General features: G+C 47.7%; 1 protein-coding gene across 2 annotated transcripts; it reads left to right on the top strand.

Annotated features, from left to right (window-relative positions):
• Nucleotides 1-8,733: 8,733 nt before the first annotated feature.
• Nucleotides 8,734-14,197, top strand: mansc4 (MANSC domain containing 4). 2 transcript variants are annotated; one of them, XM_004912736.4, is made up of 4 exons: nt 8,734-8,866; nt 10,611-10,880; nt 10,996-11,133; nt 13,107-14,197. In XM_004912736.4, the coding sequence occupies exons 2-4, from the start codon at nt 10,643-10,645 to the stop codon at nt 13,820-13,822; spliced, it is 1,092 nt and encodes a 363-aa protein (XP_004912793.2). In that variant the 5' UTR covers nt 8,734-8,866; nt 10,611-10,642; the 3' UTR covers nt 13,823-14,197. The 2 variants fall into 2 exon arrangements, with proteins under 2 accessions (XP_004912793.2, XP_002941430.3); XM_002941384.5 differs by having other exon boundaries at nt 8,735-8,866; nt 10,999-11,133.
• Nucleotides 14,198-21,241: the final 7,044 nt, after the last annotated feature.

Genomic DNA, 21,241 nt, shown 5'->3' with positions numbered 1-21,241 from the left:
TAGGGGGGCACTGCTCTTGGCACCAATGTACTAGGGGGGCACTGCTGCTGGGCACCAATGTACTAGGGGGGCACTGCTCTTGGCACCAATGTACTAGGGGGGCACTGCTGCTGGGCACCAATGTACTAGGGGGGCACTGCTCTTGGCACCAGTGTACTAGGGGGGCACTGCTCTTGGCACCAATGTACTAGGGGGGCACTGCTGCTGGGCACCAATGTACTAGGGAGGCACTGCTCTTGGCACCAATGTACTAGGGGGGCACTGCTGCTGGGCACCAGTGTACTAGGGGGGCACTGCTGCTGGGCACAGAGTTAAATTTTTTAACATTTTCTAATGGTGGTGTGCCTCGTGATTTTTTTCATGAAACAAGTGTGCCTTTGCCCAAAAAAGGTTGAAAAACACTGGTGTAGACAGTGCAATTGCACTCTCTACACTAGCACCCTGGACCCAGTCCGGTGCTGTAAAGGTAAGTGCCAGGGGGGCCACATCGGAGGGCCCGCCTCGGGTGGCTCAGGGGCCGAAAACACCCCTCTATAGAGAAAGCACGATATTAATTGGCATACCAGCTGTTAGGAGATTTTGTCCAGTAATGCAGGGGTTAAGAGCTGCTTGGCAACTGGCTAATTAGCGGCAGTGTTAGGAGATCGTGTCCAGTAATGAAGAGGTTAAGAACTGCTTTGCCAACTAGCCAATCAGCAGCGGGAGGCTACTTCTAGTCCCTCTGCAAGCTAGCCAGTTGCCAGTACAATTGGTTACATTGTGACGTTAGTTGCTGATGGTGTAGTTACTCGCTCATTTAGTTTCTGTGACCTGTTTGTATTGACTCGGCCCCTCCATGCAGTGTCGGACTGGCCCACAGGGATACCAGGAGAATTCCCAGCGGGCCCAGGTGTCAGTGGGCCCTCCTGCTTCCAGCCCTTTGGCCTAATTCATGGTCATTCCCTATTTCTCTATGGGAACAAAGAGACGAAATATATAGAAGAATAGATTCTCGGTATCCCCCTGGCCTAGCTACTCGGTATCTCCCTGACCTAGCTACTCGGTATCTCCCTGGCCTAGCTACTCGGTATCCCCCTGGCCTAGCTACTCGGTATCTCCCTGGCCTAGCTACTCGGTATCTCCCTGGCCTAGCTACTCGGTATCTCCCTGGCCTAGCTACTCGGTATCTCCCTGGCCTAGCTACTCGGTATCTCCCTGGCCTAGCTACTCGGTATCTCCCTGGCCTAGCTACTCGGTATCTCCCTGGCCTAGCTACTGGGTATCTCCCCGGCCTAGCTACTCTGTATCTCCCCGGCCTAGCTACTCGGTATCTCCCCGACCTAGCTACTCGGTATCTCCCCGACCTAGCTACTCGGTATCTCCCCGGCCTACCTACTCGGTATCTCCCTGACCTATCTACTCGATATCTCCCCGGCCTAGCTACTCGGTATCTCCCCGGCCTAGCTACTCGGTTTCTCCCTGACTTAGCTACTCGGTATCTCCCCGGCCTAGCTACTCGGTATCTCCCCGGCCTAGCTACTCGGTATCTCCCCGGCCTAGCTACTCGGTATCTCCCCGACCTAGCTACTCGGTATCTCCGTGGCCTAGCTACTCGGTATCTCCCTGGCCTAGCTACTCGGTATCTCCCTGGCCTAGCTACTCGGTATCTCCCTGGCCTAGCTACTCGGTATCTCCCTGGCCTAGCTACTCGGTATCTCCCTGGCCTAGCTACTCGGTATCTCCCTGGCCTAGCTACTCGGTATCTCCCTGGCCTAGCTACTCGGTATCTCCCTGGCCTAGCTACTCGGTATCTCCCTGGCCTAGCTACTCGGTATCTCCCTGACCTAGCTACTCGGTATCTCCGCTTTCTGTATATCGGTCTGAGTTCTAAAGCTGCCAGGGAGCCAAATATATCCGGACTTCAACTCCCAGCAGATTCCAATATATTACCAAGGACTAAGGCATGCTGGGGGTTGTAGTCCAGCACCATAAGGATTGGTATATGGTGCTGGACTACAACCCCCAGCATGCATTAGTCATTGGTAATGTATTGGAGTCTGCTGGGGAGTTGAAGTCTATATATATTTGGCTCTCAAGCTCTCCAGGGCCAGCAGCCCACTTAAAATAAAGCCTACCAAAATGGCCCCAGCCTCGGCACAGAAATGGACAGGCCAAAGTAGCACTGACATGGGGGGCTGCGGCTGTAGTTGTGCCTCTCTGAACGTTTTTTTTTTTTGCTACGGGCCCCAGGGAAGATTCACCCCTAAATAGTTGTATTAATTGACGTGCCTTTCCATTGTTTCCATAGTGTCAGACTTTAGTAAAGAATAACTAAGGGGGAAGTAAATCATCCCCAAAACTCTCATTTACACTCGGTAGTAGGAGCCCCAAGCTTAATTAGATATGCAATAAAATTCCCAATTAAAATTGGCCATGAAAGGGTTACACCCTTCTTAATGAGCAGCAGGAAGTAGAGCGCCATCATGCATGGCTGCGGGTTGCCCTCAGGGGAATGTAGGAGGACGAAGAGGAGGGGGAGAAGGGGCATTGTGTGTTTTCAGTCCGGCATCTCCTATGGAATGACTGGCAGGGTCTGAGCAGGGGCACAAAGGAAACTGGCACTTCCATGGGCACAGAAAGGGCCCCTTCTTCTTACTGTGTGTGGTGCCAACTAGTGCAATCATTTCCTTATCCCTTTACTGTGCCACAGGTGTTGGTTCCACAGGTGCCTCTTGTCCCATTGCCCATTGAGTTTAATTCCTGAGCCAACTGCTTGGCACTTAGTTTCAAAGCACTTTAAACACCAGCTGTAGATTGGCATTTCCGTGGGGCAGGGGTTTCGACACAACGACTTGGCAGAATCCTGAGACATTTTTGTTCAGCATCTCTCCAATTTGAAATTTCAGCAGCTATCTGGTTGCTAGAGTCTTGTTCACCTTAGCAACAAGGAAGTGGGGTTAAATGAGAGACTATAAAAATGAATAGGATGGGAACTGAATAGAAACATAAGTACAGGTATTTCTCTGTAATAATAAAACAGTACCTGTACTTGATCCCAACTAAGATATAATTACCCCTTATTGGGGCAGAACAGCCCTATTGGGTTTATTTCATGGTTAAATGATTCCCTTTTCTCTGTAATAATAAAACAGTACCTGTACTTGATCCCAACTAAGATATAATTACCCCTTATTGGGGGCAGAACAGTCCTATTGGGTTTATTTAATGGTTAAATGATTCCCTTTTCTCTGTAATAATAAAACAGTACCTGTACTTGATCCCAACTAAGATATAATTACCCCTTATTGGGGCAGAACAGCCCTATTGGGTTTATTTAATGGTTAAATGATTCCCTTTTCTCTGTAATAATAAAACAGTACCTGTACTTGATCCCAACTAAGATATAATTACCCCTTATTGGGGCAGAACAGCCCTATTGGGTTTATTTAATGGTTAAATGATTCCCTTTTCTCTGTAATAATAAAACAGTACCTGTACTTGATCCCAACTAAGATATAATTACCCCTTATTGGGGCAGAACAGCCCTATTGGGTTTATTTAATGGTTAAATGATTCCCTTTTCTCTGTAATAATAAAACAGTACCTGTACTTGATCCCAACTAAGATATAATTACCCCTTATTGGGGGCAGAACAGCCCTATTGGGTTTATTTACTGTTTAAATAATTTTTTAGGGTAGGAGATCCAAATTACGTAAAGACCCCTTATCCGGAAAACCCCAGGTCCCGAGCTTTCTGGATAACAGGTCCCATACCTGTAATAAAAAGTAACAATTATAAAATTATAAGCTCACAGAGTGATAGTTGTTTGGCTGCTGGGGTCAGTGACCCCTATTTGAAAGCTGAAATGATGCAGAAGAGGAAGGCAAATAATTCAAAAACTATTAAAAATATACAATGAAGACCAACTACAAAGTTGCTAGAAATAGGGCATTCTATAACATACTAGCCCAGTATTGTTGTAGCCGTAAGCCAAAGCTTGGCCGGTGCTTATCGAGTTCAGGATCTGGGCAGACAGAGGTGGCACCCGGATTGTAAGCAGCTGGCAAGGACCCTGAAGGCACATTGTATCTAGATTGGATTGCAAGGAATTTCTCTAAAATGGCAACACTTGCTGCGGTTGAGCCCCAAACAGGTGAGTGGAGGCCGAGTCACTGGGCCCATTGTGGTGCCTCCCTGCTGCTCACATTCAAATGGTGCAAATGTGCCGAGCAGGTCTCCGGTGCCGATTTCCCCACTCATCACCTTATTATACAGTAAAGTAGAACAATCCAATTCTTCCTCCTCGCTGCCAGGGAGCTGCATTGTACAAGGAAGCCTCGGGCTACCCAGCTAGACTTGGGCCGGCTAAGGTGGATCATTGGCGCTGCTTTCCGCTTATATGTAGGGTCTTTTCTGGGCAAACTCTCTGTATAGCTGGGGGTGCTGTTGGGCAATGTGCCCAGGCCTGGACTGGGATTAAAAATAGGTCCTGACATTCCCAGTACCCAGAGGCTCAAACAGCCCCCCCAGCCCAATAAATAGTGACTGTCTGTGGCACCTTACAGCCCCCCTGGCATTCCCAGTACCCAGAGGCTCAAACAGCCCCCCCAGCCCAATAAATAGTGACTGTCTGTGGGTCTGTGGCACCTTACAGCCCCCCTGGCATTCCCAGTACCCAGAGGAACAAACAACCCCCCAGCCCAATAAATAGTGACTGTCTGTGGCACCTTACAGCCCCCCTGGCATTCCCAGTACCCAGAGGCACAAACAGCCCCCCCAGCCCAATAAATAGTGACTGTCTGTGGCACCTTACAGCCCCCCTGGCATTCCCAGTACCCAGAGGAACAAACAGCCCCCCCCCAGCCCAATAAATAGTGACTGTCTATGGCACCTTACAGCCCCCCTGGCATTCCCAGTACCCAGAGGAACAAACAGCCCCCCCCCAGCCCAATAAATAGTGACTGTCTGTGGCACCTTACAGCCCCCCTGGCATTCCCAGTACCCAGAGGCACAAACAGCCCCCCCCCAGCCCAATAAATAGTGACTGTCTGTGGCACCTTACAGCCCCCCTGGCATTCCCAGTACCCAGAGGAACAAACAGCACCCCCCCAGCCCAATAAATAGTGACTGTCTGTGGCACCTTACAGCCCCCCTGGCATTCCCAGTACCCAGAGGCACAAACAGCCCCCCCAGCCCAATAAATAGTGACTGTCTGTGGCACCTTACAGCCCCCCTGGCATTCCCAGTACCCAGAGGCACAAACAGCCCCCCCAGCCTAATAAATAGTGACTGTCTGTGGCACCTTACAGCCCCCTGGCATTCCCAGTACCCAGAGACACAAACAGCCCCCCCAGCCCAATAAATAGCGACTGTCTGTGGCACCTTACAGCCCCCCTGGCATTCCCAGTACCCAGAGGCACAAACAGCCCCCCAGCCCAATAAATAGTGACTGTCTGTGGCACCTTACAGCCCCCCTGGCATTCCCAGTACCCAGAGGCACAAACAGCCCCCCCAGCCCAATAAATAGTGACTGTCTGTGGCACCTTACAGCCCCCCTGGCATTCCCAGTACCCAGAGGCACAAACAGCCCCCCCAGCCCAATAAATAGTGACTGTCTGTGGCACCTTACAGCCCCCCTGGCATTCCCAGTACCCAGAGGCACAAACAGCCCCCCCAGCCCAATAAATAGTGACTGTCTGTGGCACCTTACAGCCCCCCTGGCATTCCCAGTACCCAGAGGAACAAACAACCCCCCCAGCCCAATAAATAGTGACTGTCTGTGGCACCTTACAGCCCCCCTGGCATTCCCAGTACCCAGAGGCACAAACAGCCCCCCCCCCAGCCCAATAAATAGTGACTGTCTGTGGCACCTTACAGCCCCCCTGGCATTCCCAGTACCCAGAGGCACAAACAGCCCCCCCAGCCCAATAAATAGTGACTGTCTGTGGCACCTTACAGCCCCCCTGGCATTCCCAGTACCCAGAGGCACAAACAGCCCCCCCCCAGCCCAATAAATAGTGACTGTCTGTGGCACCTTACAGCCCCCCTGGCATTCCCAGTACCCAGAGGCACAAACAGCCCCCCAGCCCAATAAATAGTGACTGTCTGTGGCACCTTACAGCCCCCCTGGCATTCCCAGTACCCAGAGGCACAAACCGCCCCCCCAGCCCAATAAATAGTGACTGTCTGTGGCACCTTACAGCCCCCCTGGCATTCCCAGTACCCAGAGACACAAACAGCCCCCCCAGCCCAATAAATAGTGACTGTCTGTGGCACCTTACAGCCCCCCTGGCATTCCCAGTACCCAGAGAAACAAACAGCACCCCCAGCCCAATAAATAGTGACTGTCTGTGGCACCTTACAGCCCCCCTGGCATTCCCAGTACCCAGAGGCACAAACGGGGGCCCAGGGCAGCATAACATTAGGGGGGCCGTGGCCAGCATAGCGTTAGGGGGGCACTGTGTATGGGGGGCCCTGGCCAGCATAGCGTTAGGGGGCACTGTGTATGGGGGAAATTGGGGGCACTGTCTTTGGGGGGCATTGTGTATGGGGGGGCCCTGGCGAGCATACCGCTAGGGGGGCACTGTGTATGGGGGAAGTTGGGGGCACTGTGTATGGGGGGCCCTGGCCAGCATAGCGTTAGGGGGCACTGTGTATGGGGGCAATTGGGGGCACTGTCTTTGGGGGGCATTGTGTATGGGGGGGCACTGGCCAGCATACCACTAGGGGGCACTGTGTATGGGGGCAGTTGGGGGCACTGTGTATGGGGGGGCCTGGCCAGCATAGCATTAGGGGGGCACTGTGTATGGGGGAAATTGGGGGCACTGTGTATGGGGGGCCCTGGCCAGCATAGCATTAGGGGGGCACTGTGTATGGGGGCACTGTGTTAGGAGGGCCCTGATACTTTTTATGTCTGTGTGTCCTTTGTACTGATGGGAGGGGCCATTGGGTGGAGGGGCCCCATGGGAGAGGGGCCCAGAAAATTTTGTTGTGAGGGGCCCCGTGATTTCTGATGGCGGCCCTGTTTGCCAGCGTCCATAGATTGCCAGTCAGGGCCTGAATGTGGCCACGATATACCCCATTGCTATTAGGTCCCTCTACGCACCATTTGTGTGTCGCCAGTGTGTCCCAGTAACCTGCCTGTCAGCGCACAAATGGAGTGGATTTCGCCCCAAAGCATCTTTTTTTCCATGTTTTTCCATTAAGCACACCCTGTAACCGGGGGTCATGGGGGAAGCTGAAGGATACTTGGGGGGTCCCTGGGGGAAGCAGAAGGATACTTGGGGGGCCCTGGGGGAAGCTGAAGGATACTTGGGGGGGCCCTGGGGGAAGCTGAAGGATACTTGGGGGGGCCCTGGGGGAAGCTGAAGGATACTTGGGGGGGCCCTGGGGGAAGCTGAAGGATACTTGGGGGGGCCCTGGGGGAAGCTGAAGGATACTTGGGGGGGGGCCCTGGGGGAAGCTGAAGGATACTTGGGGGGGGCCCTGGGGGAAGCTGAAGGATGCTTGGGGGGGCCTGGGGGAAGCAGAAGGATACTTGGGGGGGCCCTGGGGGAAGCTGAAGGATGCTTGGGAGGGCCCTGGGGGAAGCAGAAGGATACTTGGGGGGCCCTGGGGGAAGCTGAAGGATGCTTGGGGGGGCCTGGGGGAAGCAGAAGGATACTTGGGGGGGCCCTGGGGGAAGCTGAAGGATGCTTGGGGGGGCCCTGGGGGAAGCTGAAGGATACTTGGGGGGGCCCTGGGGGAAGCAGAAGGATACTTGGGGGGGGCCCTGGGGGAAGCAGAAGGATACTTGGGGGGGGCCTTGGGGGAAGCAGGAGGATGCTTGGGAGGGGCCTAGGGGGAGCCGGAGGATGCTGGGGGTGCCCTGGGGTATGAGTATGAGTAATTTGGGGGAGGACCATTGATGTTTTAGGGGGCCCTGGGCTGGCTAGCAATGATTTAGGGGGTACCTGCCCTGGCACCAATGCAAAACGTAACCCCTGGCTACCAATGTCTGTATGTCTTTTGTATTGATGGGAGGGGTCACTGGGGGAGGGGCCATTGGGGGTGTGGGAGGAGGGGGGGCCCAGAAATTTTTTTTGTGAGGGGCCTCGTGATTTCTGATGGCGGCCCTGGTGGGGGCCAAGCATTATTTTAGCAAGGGGCCCAGCATTATTTTGGCAGGGGGCCCAGCTGGGTAATTTTGCACCACTGGGCTAAATCAGGTTCAGCCAACCGACCCCTAGGGCCAGTATCTGGATCACATGGGTGGCCATTACAGACTCATAGGGACTACATGGTTTCCACAGCCCAGGAGAACCCTTACCCAGTAGGACTTTCCAGCTTCCTATTTGACAAAGGGGGGGGCAAGGCACCCACAAGCCAGGGTACCAGGTGTCCAGCAGGACTAGCTTGGGTGGGGGGTCTTTGCAGGCCTGGAGCCCACTGAAAGTATTAATGGCATCCTGATAGGCCAGTCTGCCCCCAACAGTGGACATCCACCCTGCCTGGACCAGTGGGCTTACAATCAAGCGTAATTAAATTGGGGACTCTATAATGTATGAGCACATTTATACACACAAATGAAACCTTTGCCTACATTATATCAGTAATAAAAGATTAAATTAATAGCATTAAATCTTCAAAACGTTCTCACATATCTCCCATTGGTTTACGGCAGGTTTGCAGCCAATCAGCCGACAGCTCTCTAGCACCAGTGCTCCCTCCTGTATTATTGTTACACCCCCCCCTCCAACTGAAACACGGGTCTGGGAAGAGACGAGGAGGAGGAGGAGGAGGAGGAGGAGACGAGGGTTGGGCGCTGGAGGCAGAAGGAGAGAGGGCAGATTGCTTCATCTCAGTAACATCATGACACAGGACGGAGAAGGACCACTCGTTATGCAGGTGAGTTTGTATTGTACTGTATTGTAGGGCCAAGGGGGTATACATACCTGATACACGGGTGAGAGTATACATACCTGATACACGGGTGAGAGTATACATACCTGATACACGGGTGAGAGTATACTTACCTGATACACGGGTGAGAGTATACATACCTGATACACAGGTGAGAGTATACATACCTGATACACAGGTGAGAGTATACATACCTGATACACGGGTGAGAGTATACATACCTGATACACGGGTGAGAGTATACATACCTGATACACAGGTGAGAGTATACTTACCTGATACACAGGTGAGAGTATACATACCTGATACACAGGTGAGAGTATACTTACCTGATACACAGGTGAGAGTATACATACCTGATACACAGGTGAGAGTATACTTACCTGATACACAGGTGAGAGTATACATACCTGATACACGGGTGAGAGTATACATACCTGATACACGGGTGAGAGTGTACGTACCTGATACACGGGTGAGAGTATACATACCTGATACACGGGTGAGAGTATACATACCTGATACACGGGTGAGAGTATACTTACCTGATACACGGGTGAGAGTATACATACCTGATACACGGGTGAGAGTATACTTACCTGATACACGGGTGAGAGTATACATACCTGATACACAGGTGAGAGTATACATACCTGATACACAGGTGAGAGTATACATACCAGATACACAGGTGAGAGTATACATACCTGATACACGGGTGAGAATATACATACCTGATACACAGGTGAGAGTATACATACCTGATACACAGGTGAGAGTATACATACCTGATACACAGGTGAGAGTATACATACCAGATACACAGGTGAGAGTATACATACCTGATACACGGGTGAGAGTATACATACCAGATGGGTGCTACTTTCTCTATATTAGGGTGCCACTGAGCCCAGTACAGTATGAATGCTACATTCTCTATATTAGGGTGCCACTGAGTGCCATACGGTATGGGTGCTACATTCTCCATATTAGGGTGCCACTAAGTGCAGTAACTGTATAGGTGCTACATTCTCTATATTAGGGTGCCACTGAGTGCCATACGGTATGGGTGCTACATTCTCTATATTAGGGTGCCACTGAGTGCAGTAACTCTATAGGTGCTACATTCTCTATATTAGGGTGCCACAGAGTGCCATACGTTATGGGTGCTACATTCTCAATATTAGGGTGCCATTGAGTGCAGTAACTGTATAGGTGCTACATTCTCTATATTAGGGTGCCACAGAGTGCCATACGTTATGGGTGCTACATTCTCAATATTAGGGTGCCATTGAGTGCAGTAACTGTATAGGTGCTACATTCTCTATATTAGGGTGCCACTGAGTGCCATACAGTATGGGTGCTACATTGTCTATATTAGGGTGCCATTGAGTGCAGTAACTGTATAGGTGCTACATTCTCTATATTAGGGTGCCACTGAGTGCCATACGGTATGGGTGCTACATTCTCAATATTAGGGTGCCGTTGAGTGCCATACGGTACGGGTGCTACATTCTCTATATTAGGGTGCCACTGAGTGCCATACGGTATGGGTGCTACATTCTCTATATTAGGGTGCCATTGAGTGCCATTCGGTATGGGTGCTACATTCTCTATATTAGGGTGCCACTGAGTGCCATACGGTATGGGTGCTACATTCTTAGGGTGTCATCGAGTGCTACAAGTCTGGTGCAAGGTGCGTGCTATTAAGACTCTCCTCTCTGCACAGGGAACCCCCCTATTTCCCCTAGGCTCCGGGCAATGGCTTTCAGTCTAGGATGTGCTGGCTTCCTTCTCCTCACTCTCCTCCATGTACCAAAGACTCTTGGCAGATCCAACACCCTCTGCCCCCAAACCTCCTTCTACCATGACTGCTGGATCCGGCGCTTCCCCGGGCTCCACCTTAATCTGCCTGTGTCCGAGCAACGTGGGGCCCAGTTGCTGCAGACGGAGATGGAGCCATCGGCACAGCGCTGCAGCCGAAAGTGCTGCGACCAAGGTGAGTGTTCGGCACATTGACTCAAAAGTGCCATTCTTCTAGTGTGATTGGTGCTGAAATGGACAATTAAAGTAATTATTTATCAGTTTTTAGGCATCTATCTATCTTCTCTCAGCAGCAATCTGTAACCTGGCCGTGTCTTTCCTGGACATCAGCCAAGGAAGTGTAAGTTGCCACTTGGTCCACTGCCCCCACCCGGAGAGCTGCATCCTCCACCAAAAAGAAAGTGCCGTCCTCTATACTGTCACAGCTGGTGAGTGGGAGGGGAGAGGCCGACGTGGCCCCTTTCTTTTTTGAATTCCTTTCTTGTTGTCGTCACTCCTGCCCCACAGCTGTTCTCTTTCGCCATTTTAAATTGGCAGTATACCCCCTTTTTTAAAATAAGTTTAATAAACAGGGTTTGTGCTGAACATACTTTCTGCCTTTTGTATATGGCCCGGGTAGACCTCTCTTGTCTACTCCTATTGGCCCCCTGTCCTATGTCTACTCCATTTGCCCCCATCCTACCCTTTTCATTACTTCCTTGTTATCACTTCACACTGGCTGCTCCTCACTGTACTACCCTCATTCTACCCTCAGTCACCTCTTATGATTTCTGGAGCAGTCTTGGAGGTCTATTCCATTTGCCCCCATCCAAGGTCTACTCTATTTGCCCAAGATCCTCGATCTACTTCATTGGCCCCCTATCCTAGGTCTACTCTATTTGCCCCCTTTCCTAGGTCTCCTCCATTGTCCCCCTATCCTAGGTCTACTCCATTGGCCCCCTATCCTAGGTCTCCTCCATTGTCCCCCTATCCTTGGTCTACTCCATTGGACCTCTATCCTAGGTCTACTTCATTGGCCCCCTATCCTAGGTCTACTCTATTTGCCCCCTTTCCTAGGTCTCCTCCATTGTCCCCCTATCCTAGGTCTACTCCCTTTGCCCCCTATCCTAGGTCTCCTCCATTGTCCCCCTATCCTAGGTCTACTCCATTGGCCCCCTATCCTAGGTCTCCTCCATTGTCCCCCTATCCTAGGTCTACTCCCTTTGCCCCCTATCCTAGGTCTCCTCCATTGTCCCCCTATCCTAGGTCTACTCCATTGTCCCCCTATCCTAGGTCTCCTCCATTGTCCCCCTATCCTTGGAAAAACTCCCTTTGCCCCCTATCCTTGGTCTACTCCATTGGCCCCCTATCCTAGGTCTACTCCCTTTGCCCCCTATCCTTGGTCTACTCCATTGGCCTTCTATCCTAGGTCTCCTCCATTGTCCCCCTATCCTTGGTCTACTCCATTGTCCCCCTATCCTTGGTCTACTCCATTGGCCCCCTATCCTAGGTCTACTCCCTTTGCCCCCTATCCTTGGTCTACTCCATTGGCCCTCTATCCTAGGTCTCCTCCATTGTCCCCCTATCCTTGGTCTACTCCATTGGCCCCCTATCCTAGGTCTATTCCATTGGCCCCTATCTTACCCTTTTCACTACTTCCTTGTTATTTTGATATCACTCCCCACTGACTGCCCCTTACTACCCTCATTCCATTTGCTCCAAACTTTCTATTCTCTTATGTTCTCCTCCCACTGCCCCCATTCCTCCCATTATTAAACGTCCCATCTTATGATTTCTGGAGCAGTCTTGTACTTTGCCTCCCATTTCCTTTACTTCTGTCTCCATTGTCTCATCCCTCTCTTGTCAATGTTTTACAACTTCCACTATCTTCCCCCTGTAAGTTTCTACTCCCTAGTGTATTCTTCTATATGTTTGGGTGTTTTTTTCTATTCTCTATGTATTACCCATTTATTGAGCTTTTCTCTTGCCTTTTCCATTGGGCTCCACCTTATACATTTGGTGCTCCTGTCTTCGTTTTGACCATTTTTCTCCATCCACTCTTCCATTCTTAAATTCTCTTCCCTGCCTTTCCACTTCTTTCCAACACCTGCCCTCAAGCTCTAGTTTCTTCCTTTCCTTCTCTTCCACCATTTTTTCATGCCCCCTCCCTTTCCAACTCATTGCTTCATTGTTTTCTCCATGCCCATTCCTGAGCTTTCATGTTGCTATCCTCCTCTCCATCTCCACTCCCATTCATACCCCATTCTTCCTTCTACTCCACCTTCTCCTATTTCTTTCCTTTCTTGTTGGGCAGTTAAAGATTGTTCTGTTCCGATGAGCCTAATGTAGAAATGTAAATTTCACTGTAACCCACAAGGCCCCCTCCAATGAGAGTCTTATTAGTTTCAGTCTCTTTCCTTAGGTATTGACCCTGACCTGTTGGTGTTTGAGAAACTGGGACATGTTGATTTGAACCCAAGATCATCTTTGAAAATGCACCGCGTCAACACATCGGGGGCAGTTGCTCCCCCAGTTCCTCTGCCCCAGTCTTTTCTTCCTTCTAAAGACCCCCAACCAGCTCAACAATTATCTGCATCACCCAAACCCTCTACAGAGTCTTTGTTGCCACTCCCTACCTCTTTTCATCACTCCCTCCCTCATCCACCTGGTCCAGGGGATTCTTTTCTTCGTTCCTTCCCTCCCACTAAGTCTCCACTATCAACACCCTACGATTCTGAAACAACCTCCGTCACCCACTCAGAGACCAGTTCTCTGGCTGAGACAGCTCACAGTGAAGACCCTCTCACTTCCTGGGAACCTGTGGGAAAGCCCATACTCAACCTGCACAGTCCGGCTCATCTCGACAGCAATAAACAGCATGTCAACGACACCAAAGGCCACAGTGGCAAGAACCAGAGTTCTGATGCAGAAGTGGAGGATGCGTCTAGTCCCTGGTTGGGGCTGTGGTTATTCCCTGGCTTGTTCGGATCTTCAGTTGCATTATTGTGTTGCTGTTCTGGAATTATGATGCTTGGATGCTGCAGGAGAAGGAGGAGGGGCAGATACAGACCAGGGCAGGTGGCTGAATATAGAAGGGGTAGTTTGATCAAGTTTGCTTTTCTTAAGGAGAAGGCATGATCTCAGGATCAAGAGTGGAGAGTGTATGAACAACGCAAACACAAGTCGACTTCTGTTTAGATTGGTCATCTTGGACCTTCTGCAGCATGCATCCATATGTAGTGGGAGGAATGCGGCAGACGGGGCATCTGCCAGATAACGCAGAGGAACCTCAAGAACCAAGCTCTTTGCTCAAGTATCAGGTGCTGGAGTACAAAGAACGCCAACGAACACCGCCCATAGTGGTTTTCTCTTGTTCAATTGTACAGATGAATTTTGTTATGATTGGCCGCTTAATTTATATTCAGGAGGCCTCTTCCTGGCTTAGCATCACGTGCTTTGAGGATAATGTCTATGCTACTGTTTTGGTGCAATTAAAGAACTTTTTTTTTAGTACGTTTTACAGTAGATGGAAATGTTCTTAGAGAATCCTCTGCACATAATCTTAATAGGGGAGCACAGGCCCCAGGTTGGACCTTCAAGTGGGACTTTAACAGAAGTCAGTGTGTTATATGTGCCTTTGCCCTTAGGTCCCACTTGAAGGTTCAACCTTTGGCCAAAGGCCCCTTTTATCAGTCATTCAGCTATAGTTCCAAGAATATCTATGGTAGCAAACACATTCACCCCAAATCTTACCCTAACTGGCCTTTGGGTTTATCTATGAGAGTAATTGGACATTCTCCCCAGTCCTTACACTAACTGGTCTTCCATTTGGGCTGTCAGGTGTATCTAGGAGAGCAAAGTGCCATTCCCCCAATTCTTACCTAAAGGTCCCCATACACGGGCCGATTCTAGCTGCTGATATGGGTCCCTTAGACTGATTCGGCAGCTAATCGGCCTGTGTAGGGGCACTACCAATGGGCCTACCCGACCGATATCTGGCCTGAAATTGGCCAGATCTCGATCGGGCAGGTTAAAAAATCTAATCGGATTGGGGGCCGCATCGGCTCGTTGATGCAGTCCCCGGACCAACTATTCCTATACCCGTTGTTATAATTCAATCGTTTGGCCCCAGGGCCTGGATTCTCCCGATATCGCCCACCCTTAGATACACCTAAAAGTCCAGTTTGGAGGACAGTTAAGGTGCCCATACACCTTCAGATCCACTCGCTTGGCGACATCGCCAAGCGAGCGGATCTGAAGGTGTATGGGCACCTTAACTGTCCTCCAAACTGGGCTTTTAGGTGTATCTAAGAGAGTAAATAGCCATTCTCCTTAATTCTCAACCTAATGGGCCTTTAGGCCGAGACTACCCCCTCATACCACTGCAACAAACCCCACTGGGGGGCCAGCCCCACAACTTGGCAACCACTGCCTTAAGGTGGCCATACATGTAGCAATTTTCAATCTTCAATGGCGCCCACCAACCTGGGCGATCGACGAGTCGAGCGATATCCGCAGCCTTTTCAGTCACCTCGTTGAGCCCCCATACACGGTTTCATCATCGGCGCGTGTATGGCCGGCTTTAGGCTATTGTCACAAGTTTCTGCACCGGTTTATATCGGCTGCCATGAAAACCCCAACCCACCTGTGCAGTTTAATGAAAACCATCTGCCCCCCCAATAGTACAGACCAAAGCAGGTGTGATATTAATATAAAAATCAGCCTTATTTAGGCTCTGAATACTGTAAAACCCTGTAATATGTATATACAATGCTGCATATTGATTCTCAGGAGCCCAAGGCATTTTGGGATATTGCACTATTCATACGGAGGGTTAAGAGGGCACATTTTGCAGAGATGAAGGGTATCATAATACGGCTTTGTTACTGGTCACAGCCTTGCACTCCATCTTACATCTCAGCTATAAAACCCCAGCTTTTAAAACCTTGTCGCCCCCCCCCCAGGTCACCAATAGTAGCCCGTGCCATGATGTGCCCGGTTATTAGCTATGTGTTTGCATTTCCCCTTGAGATTTGAGGGGCCGGCTGCAAACTGTGCAGGTAAGAGATCTGGCCCACCCTTCCCCCAGCCAGCGAGGGAGGGAGCGAGGGGGGGGCACCTATCTTTTGTGCCGTCACTTCTCAATGCCTCCATTCTTCCCTAATGCACTGTTTGTGTTCCCTGTTCCCTGGAGCCAAGGCTGAAGGTCACCCTGAATGAAATGGGCCCAGCAAAGGGGATTGTATATTCTGAGATTAGCAGCAGGTCACTAAATGAGCCCTAAAAGAGTCAACGGTAAGAATTACACCACTTACCAAAAAGCTATACCAGCCATTACCTCCGCCCCCCCGAATATTCCTATTTATACAGAGACGTGGGTGCTGCCATGTTGTCTATATATTTGTACAGGTATGGGACCTGTTATCCAGAATGTTTGGGACCTGGAGTTTTACGTAATTTGGATCTCCATAACTTAAATCTGCTAAAAATCAAATAAACCCAATAGGATTGCTTTGCATCCAATAAGGATTATTATATCTTAGTTGGGATCAAGTACAGGTACTGTTTTATTATTACAGAGAAAAGGGAATCATTTAACCATTAAATAAACCCAATAGGGCTGTTCTGCCCCCAATAAGGGGTAATTATATCTTAGTTGGGATCAAGTACAGGTACTGTTTTATTATTACAGAGAAAAGGGAATCATTTAACCATTAAATAAACCCAATAGGGCTGTTCTGCCCCAATAAGGGGTAATTATATCTTAGTTGGGATCAAGTACAGGCACTGTTTTATTATTACAGAGAAAAGGGAATCATTTAACCATTAAATAAACCCAATAGGGCTGTTCTGCCCCCAATAAGGGGTAATTATATCTTAGTTGGGATCAAGTACAGGTACTGTTTTATTATTACAGAGAAAAGGGAATCATTTAACCATGAAATAAACCCAATAGGGCTGTTCTGCCCCAATAAGGGGTAATTATATCTTAGTTGGGATCAAGTACAGGTACTGTTTTATTATTACAGAGAAAAGGGAATCATTTAACCATGAAATAAACCCAATAGGGCTGTTCTGCCCCCAATAAGGGGTAATTATATCTTAGTTGGGATCAAGTACAGGTACTGTTTTATTATTACAGAGAAAAGGGAATCATTTAACCATTAAATAAACCCAATAGGGCTGTTCTGCCCCAATAAGGGGTAATTATATCTTAGTTGGGATCAAGTACAGGTACTGTTTTATTATTACAGAGAAAAGGGAATCATTTAACCATTAAATAAACCCAATAGGACTGTTCTGCCCCCAATAAGGGGTAATTATATCTTAGTTGGGATCAAGTACAGGTACTGTTTTATTATTACAGAAAAAAAGGAAATCATTTTTAAAAATGAGAATTATTTGCTTATAATGGAGAGACAGCCTTCCCGTATTTCGGAACTTTTTGGATAACGGGTCCCACACCTTACTTTCTATTTAGGCCCTCCTTTTTTTAAATTACTGTCTTTTTTTCATACCACTGCTTGGTTTCTAGATGAAATTGGGCCATAGGAACCAGATAGCTGCCGAAATTCCAACCTGTACATGTGCTGAACAAAAAAAAAGTAATTAAAAAAAACAAAAAATGCTAATAATAAAAATTAAAAGACCATCTGCAAATTGTTTCAGATTAGCACTATCTACATCATACTAAAAGTTAACCTCCAATCCTATACTTATTAAAATGACTTCCTAACTCCCACTGACCTGCAAATCTGCCCATTATCCTCTTTTCGTCCTATGCCATAGCTTTCAAAGGAGCGAGTCACAGAGTGCAGCACTAATGGATCCCTATAGGAAACAAAGGAATGTACTGTTAGGTGCACTTAGAAGCACATGGGTGGGTGCCGGGGGGATACGAGTCCTTTCAGGGGCTAGTGGGAAGCCATATCTTGGCTCAAATTCTTTAAGGTCTGGAAAACCATATTACAGGTATGGGATCCCTTATCCAGAAACCCTGCGAATTACAGAAAGGCCATCTCCCATAGACTCCATTATAAGCAAATAATTCTAATTTCCTTTTCTCTGTAATAATAAAACAGTACCTGTACTTGATCCCAACTAAGATATAATTACCCCTTATTGGGGGCAGAACAGCCCTATTGGGTTTATTTAATGGTTAAATGATTCCCTTTTCTCTGTAATAATAAAACAGTACCTGTACTTGATCCCAACTAAGAAATAATTACCCCTTATTGGGGCAGAACAGCCCTATTGGGTTTATTTAATGGTTAAATGATTCCCTTTTCTCTGTAGTAATAAAACAGTACCTGTACTTGATCCCAACTAAGATATAATTACCCCTTATTGGGGGCAGAACAGCCCTATTGGGTTTATTTAATGGTTAAATGATTCCCTTTTCTCTGTAATAATAAAACAGTACCTGTACTTGATCCCAACTAAGATATAATTACCCCTTATTGGGGCAGAACAGCCCTATTGGGTTTATTTAATGGTTAAATGATTCCCTTTTCTCTGTAATAATAAAACAGTACCTGTACTTGATCCCAACTAAGATATAATTACCCCTTATTGGGGGCAGAACAGCCCTATTGGGTTTATTTAATGGTTAAATGATTCCCTTTTCTCTGTAGTAATAAAACAGTACCTGTACTTGATCCCAACTAAGATATAATTACCCCTTATTGGGGCAGAACAGCCCTATTGGGTTTATTTAATGGTTAAATGATTCCCTTTTCTCTGTAATAATAAAACAGTACCTGTACTTGATCCCAACTAAGATATAATTACCCCTTATTGGGGGCAGAACAGCCCTATTGGGTTTATTTAATGGTTAAATGATTCCCTTTTCTCTGTAATAATAAAACAGTACCTGTACTTGATCCCAACTAAGATATAATTACCCCTTATTGGGGCAGAACAGCCCTATTGGGTTTATTTAATGGTTAAATGATTCCCTTTTCTCTGTAGTAATAAAACAGTACCTGTACTTGATCCCAACTAAGATATAATTACCCCTTATTGGGGGCAGAACAGCCCTATTGGGTTTATTTAATGGTTAAATGATTCCCTTTTCTCTGTAATAATAAAACAGTACCTGTACTTGATCCCAACTAAGATATAATTACCCCTTATTGGGGGCAGAACAGCCCTATTGGGTTTATTTAATGGTTAAATCAGGGGTAGGGAACCTACGGCTCGGGAGCCAGATGTGGCTCTTTTGATGGCTGCATCTGGCTCTCTGCCAAATCATAAATAAAAAAAATAACGAGGGGCGTGGCCTGCGCTCGGCAGATAGAAGACGTGTTCTAAGCCTTAGAACACGTCTTCTAGCCGCCGAGCGCAGGCTATGCCCTCCTCCGCATCCGGTATCCTTGGCACCCACCCTACCTTGCCCCTGTGCTCGGCGGATAGAAGACGTGTTCTAAGCCTTAGAACACGTCTTCCATCTGCCGAGTGCAGGCCACGCCCTCCTCTGCATCGCATCTGGCATCCTTGGGACCCACCCTACCTTGCCCCGCAGCATCCACGGCCAAACATATTGTATGGCTCTCACGGAAATTACATTTTAAAATATGTGGTGTTTATGGCTCTCTCAGCCAAAAAGGTTCCCAACCCCTGGTTTAAATGATTCCCTTTTCTCTGTAATAATAAAACAGTACCTGTACTTGATCCCAACTAAGATATAATTACCCCTTATTGGGGGCAGAACAGTCCTATTGGGTTTATTTAATGGTTAAATGATTCCCTTTTCTCTGTAATAATAAAACAGTACCTGTACTTGATCCCAACTAAGATATAATTACCCCTTATTGGGGGCAGAACAGCCCTATTGGGTTTATTTAATGGTTAAATGATTCCCTTTTCTCTGTAATAATAAAACAGTACCTGTACTTGATCCCAACTAAGATATAATTACCCCTTATTGGGGGCAGAACAGTCCTATTGGGTTTATTTCATGGTTAAATGATTCCCTTTTCTCTGTAATAATAAAACAGTACCTGTACTTGATCCCAACTAAGATATAATTACCCCTTATTGGGGCAGAACAGTCCTATTGTGTTTATTTAATGGTTAAATGATTCCCTTTTCTCTGTAATAATAAAACAGTACCTGTACTTGATCCCAACTAAGATATAATTACCCCTTATTGGGGCAGAACAGCCCTATTGGGTTTATTTAATGGTTAAATGATTCCCTTTTCTCTGTAATAATAAAACAGTACCTGTACTTGATCCCAACTAAGATATAATTACCCCTTATTGGGGCAGAACAGTCCTATTGGGTTTATTTAATGGTTAAATGATTCCCTTTTCTCTGTAATAATAAAACAGTACCTGTACTTGATCCCAACTAAGATATAATTACCCCTTATTGGGGGCAGAACAGTCCTATTGGGTTTATTTCATGGTTAAATGATTCCCTTTTCTCTGTAATAATAAAACAGGACCTCATACTTGATCCCAACTAAGATCCTTCTTGGAGTTAATGTTTAACTGATTTTTGTAGGCTTAAGAGATGGAAGGACCCCTTATCTGGAAAACCCCAGTTCCTAAGCATTCTGAATAACAGGTCCCTTACCTGTACCTTCAGAGGGAAAACACAGAAGGGTTAAGAAGGAGATGTGAAAGGGCATCTGAGGCCTCTGATTTCTTTCCTGAGCAGAGCAACATCAGAACAACTTTTCTTTTTACGAGAACTAACCAGCAGGTGGTGCTGTTGTTACAAAATTCATTATATTGGCAGTTGCAAAAGTGCTAAGAAAAGTTTCCTGAGCCATTTTACATTTTTTTTAAGGTTTACTTATCCTTCAAGTGGTATTCACCCACAATGCTGCATTTCCCCTACTATAATTGCGCAATTGCACTGCAAGAAGAAGATGCACACGGTGCAGCTGAGTCCAAGTGAAAGCAATTCTGCTTGTGCTTTGATGCAAACTGGAAAATACGAAATGTTGGAATAAATTGGAGATTATTTATGTTTCAAGATGTGGTCACATACCCCTGAGCCACATTCAACTGTCAAAAGATTTGGGGAGCAACAAAAGCATGAAAAAAGTTTCTGGAGGTTCCAAAGAAGGGCTGTGATTGGCTTTTCAGTAGCCTCTTTGTGGACCGACAAGGCGCTGCTTGGCATAACACTTGGTTTTTATGTCACCAACACTAGCCTCCAACCAGGAATTCAAAAATAAGAACCTGCTTTTAGGGCACTAAGAGCAACATCCAAGGGGTTGGGGAGCAACATGTTGCCCCTGAGCCACTGGTTGGGGATCACTGCACTAGACCAAGGGAACAGCAGTGGGCTAATTTAAACTACAGGGTCTCATATGTATGTGTATTTGTGCATACAGTCATTCCACATGGTTCTGACTCTTGAATAAACCCAATAGGGCTGTTCTGCCCCAATAAGGGGTAATTATATCTTAGTTGGGATCAAGTACAGGTACTGTTTTATTATTACAGAGAAAAAGGAATCATTTAACCATTAAATAAACCCAATAGGGCTGTTCTGCCCCCAATAAGGGGTAATTATATCTTAGTTGGGATCAAGTACAGG

Source organism: Xenopus tropicalis, chromosome 3 (assembly GCF_000004195.4).
Source record: "Xenopus tropicalis strain Nigerian chromosome 3, UCB_Xtro_10.0, whole genome shotgun sequence".
NCBI lineage: Eukaryota > Metazoa > Chordata > Amphibia > Anura > Pipidae > Xenopus > Xenopus tropicalis.
Note: the sequence above shows the minus strand (reverse complement) of the source record. Positions and strands in the feature narration are given on the sequence as shown.

Coding starts and splice junctions, on each gene's coding strand:
- mansc4 (XM_004912736.4), top strand. CDS start 10,643: ATGGCTTTCAGTCTAGGATGTGCTGGCTTCCTTCTCCTCACTCTCCTC. Junction 10,881..10,995: donor CCGAAAGTGCTGCGACCAAG/GTGAGTGTTCGG, acceptor ATCTTCTCTCAG/CAGCAATCTGTAACCTGGCC. Junction 11,134..13,106: donor CCTCTATACTGTCACAGCTG/GTGAGTGGGAGG, acceptor CTCTTTCCTTAG/GTATTGACCCTGACCTGTTG.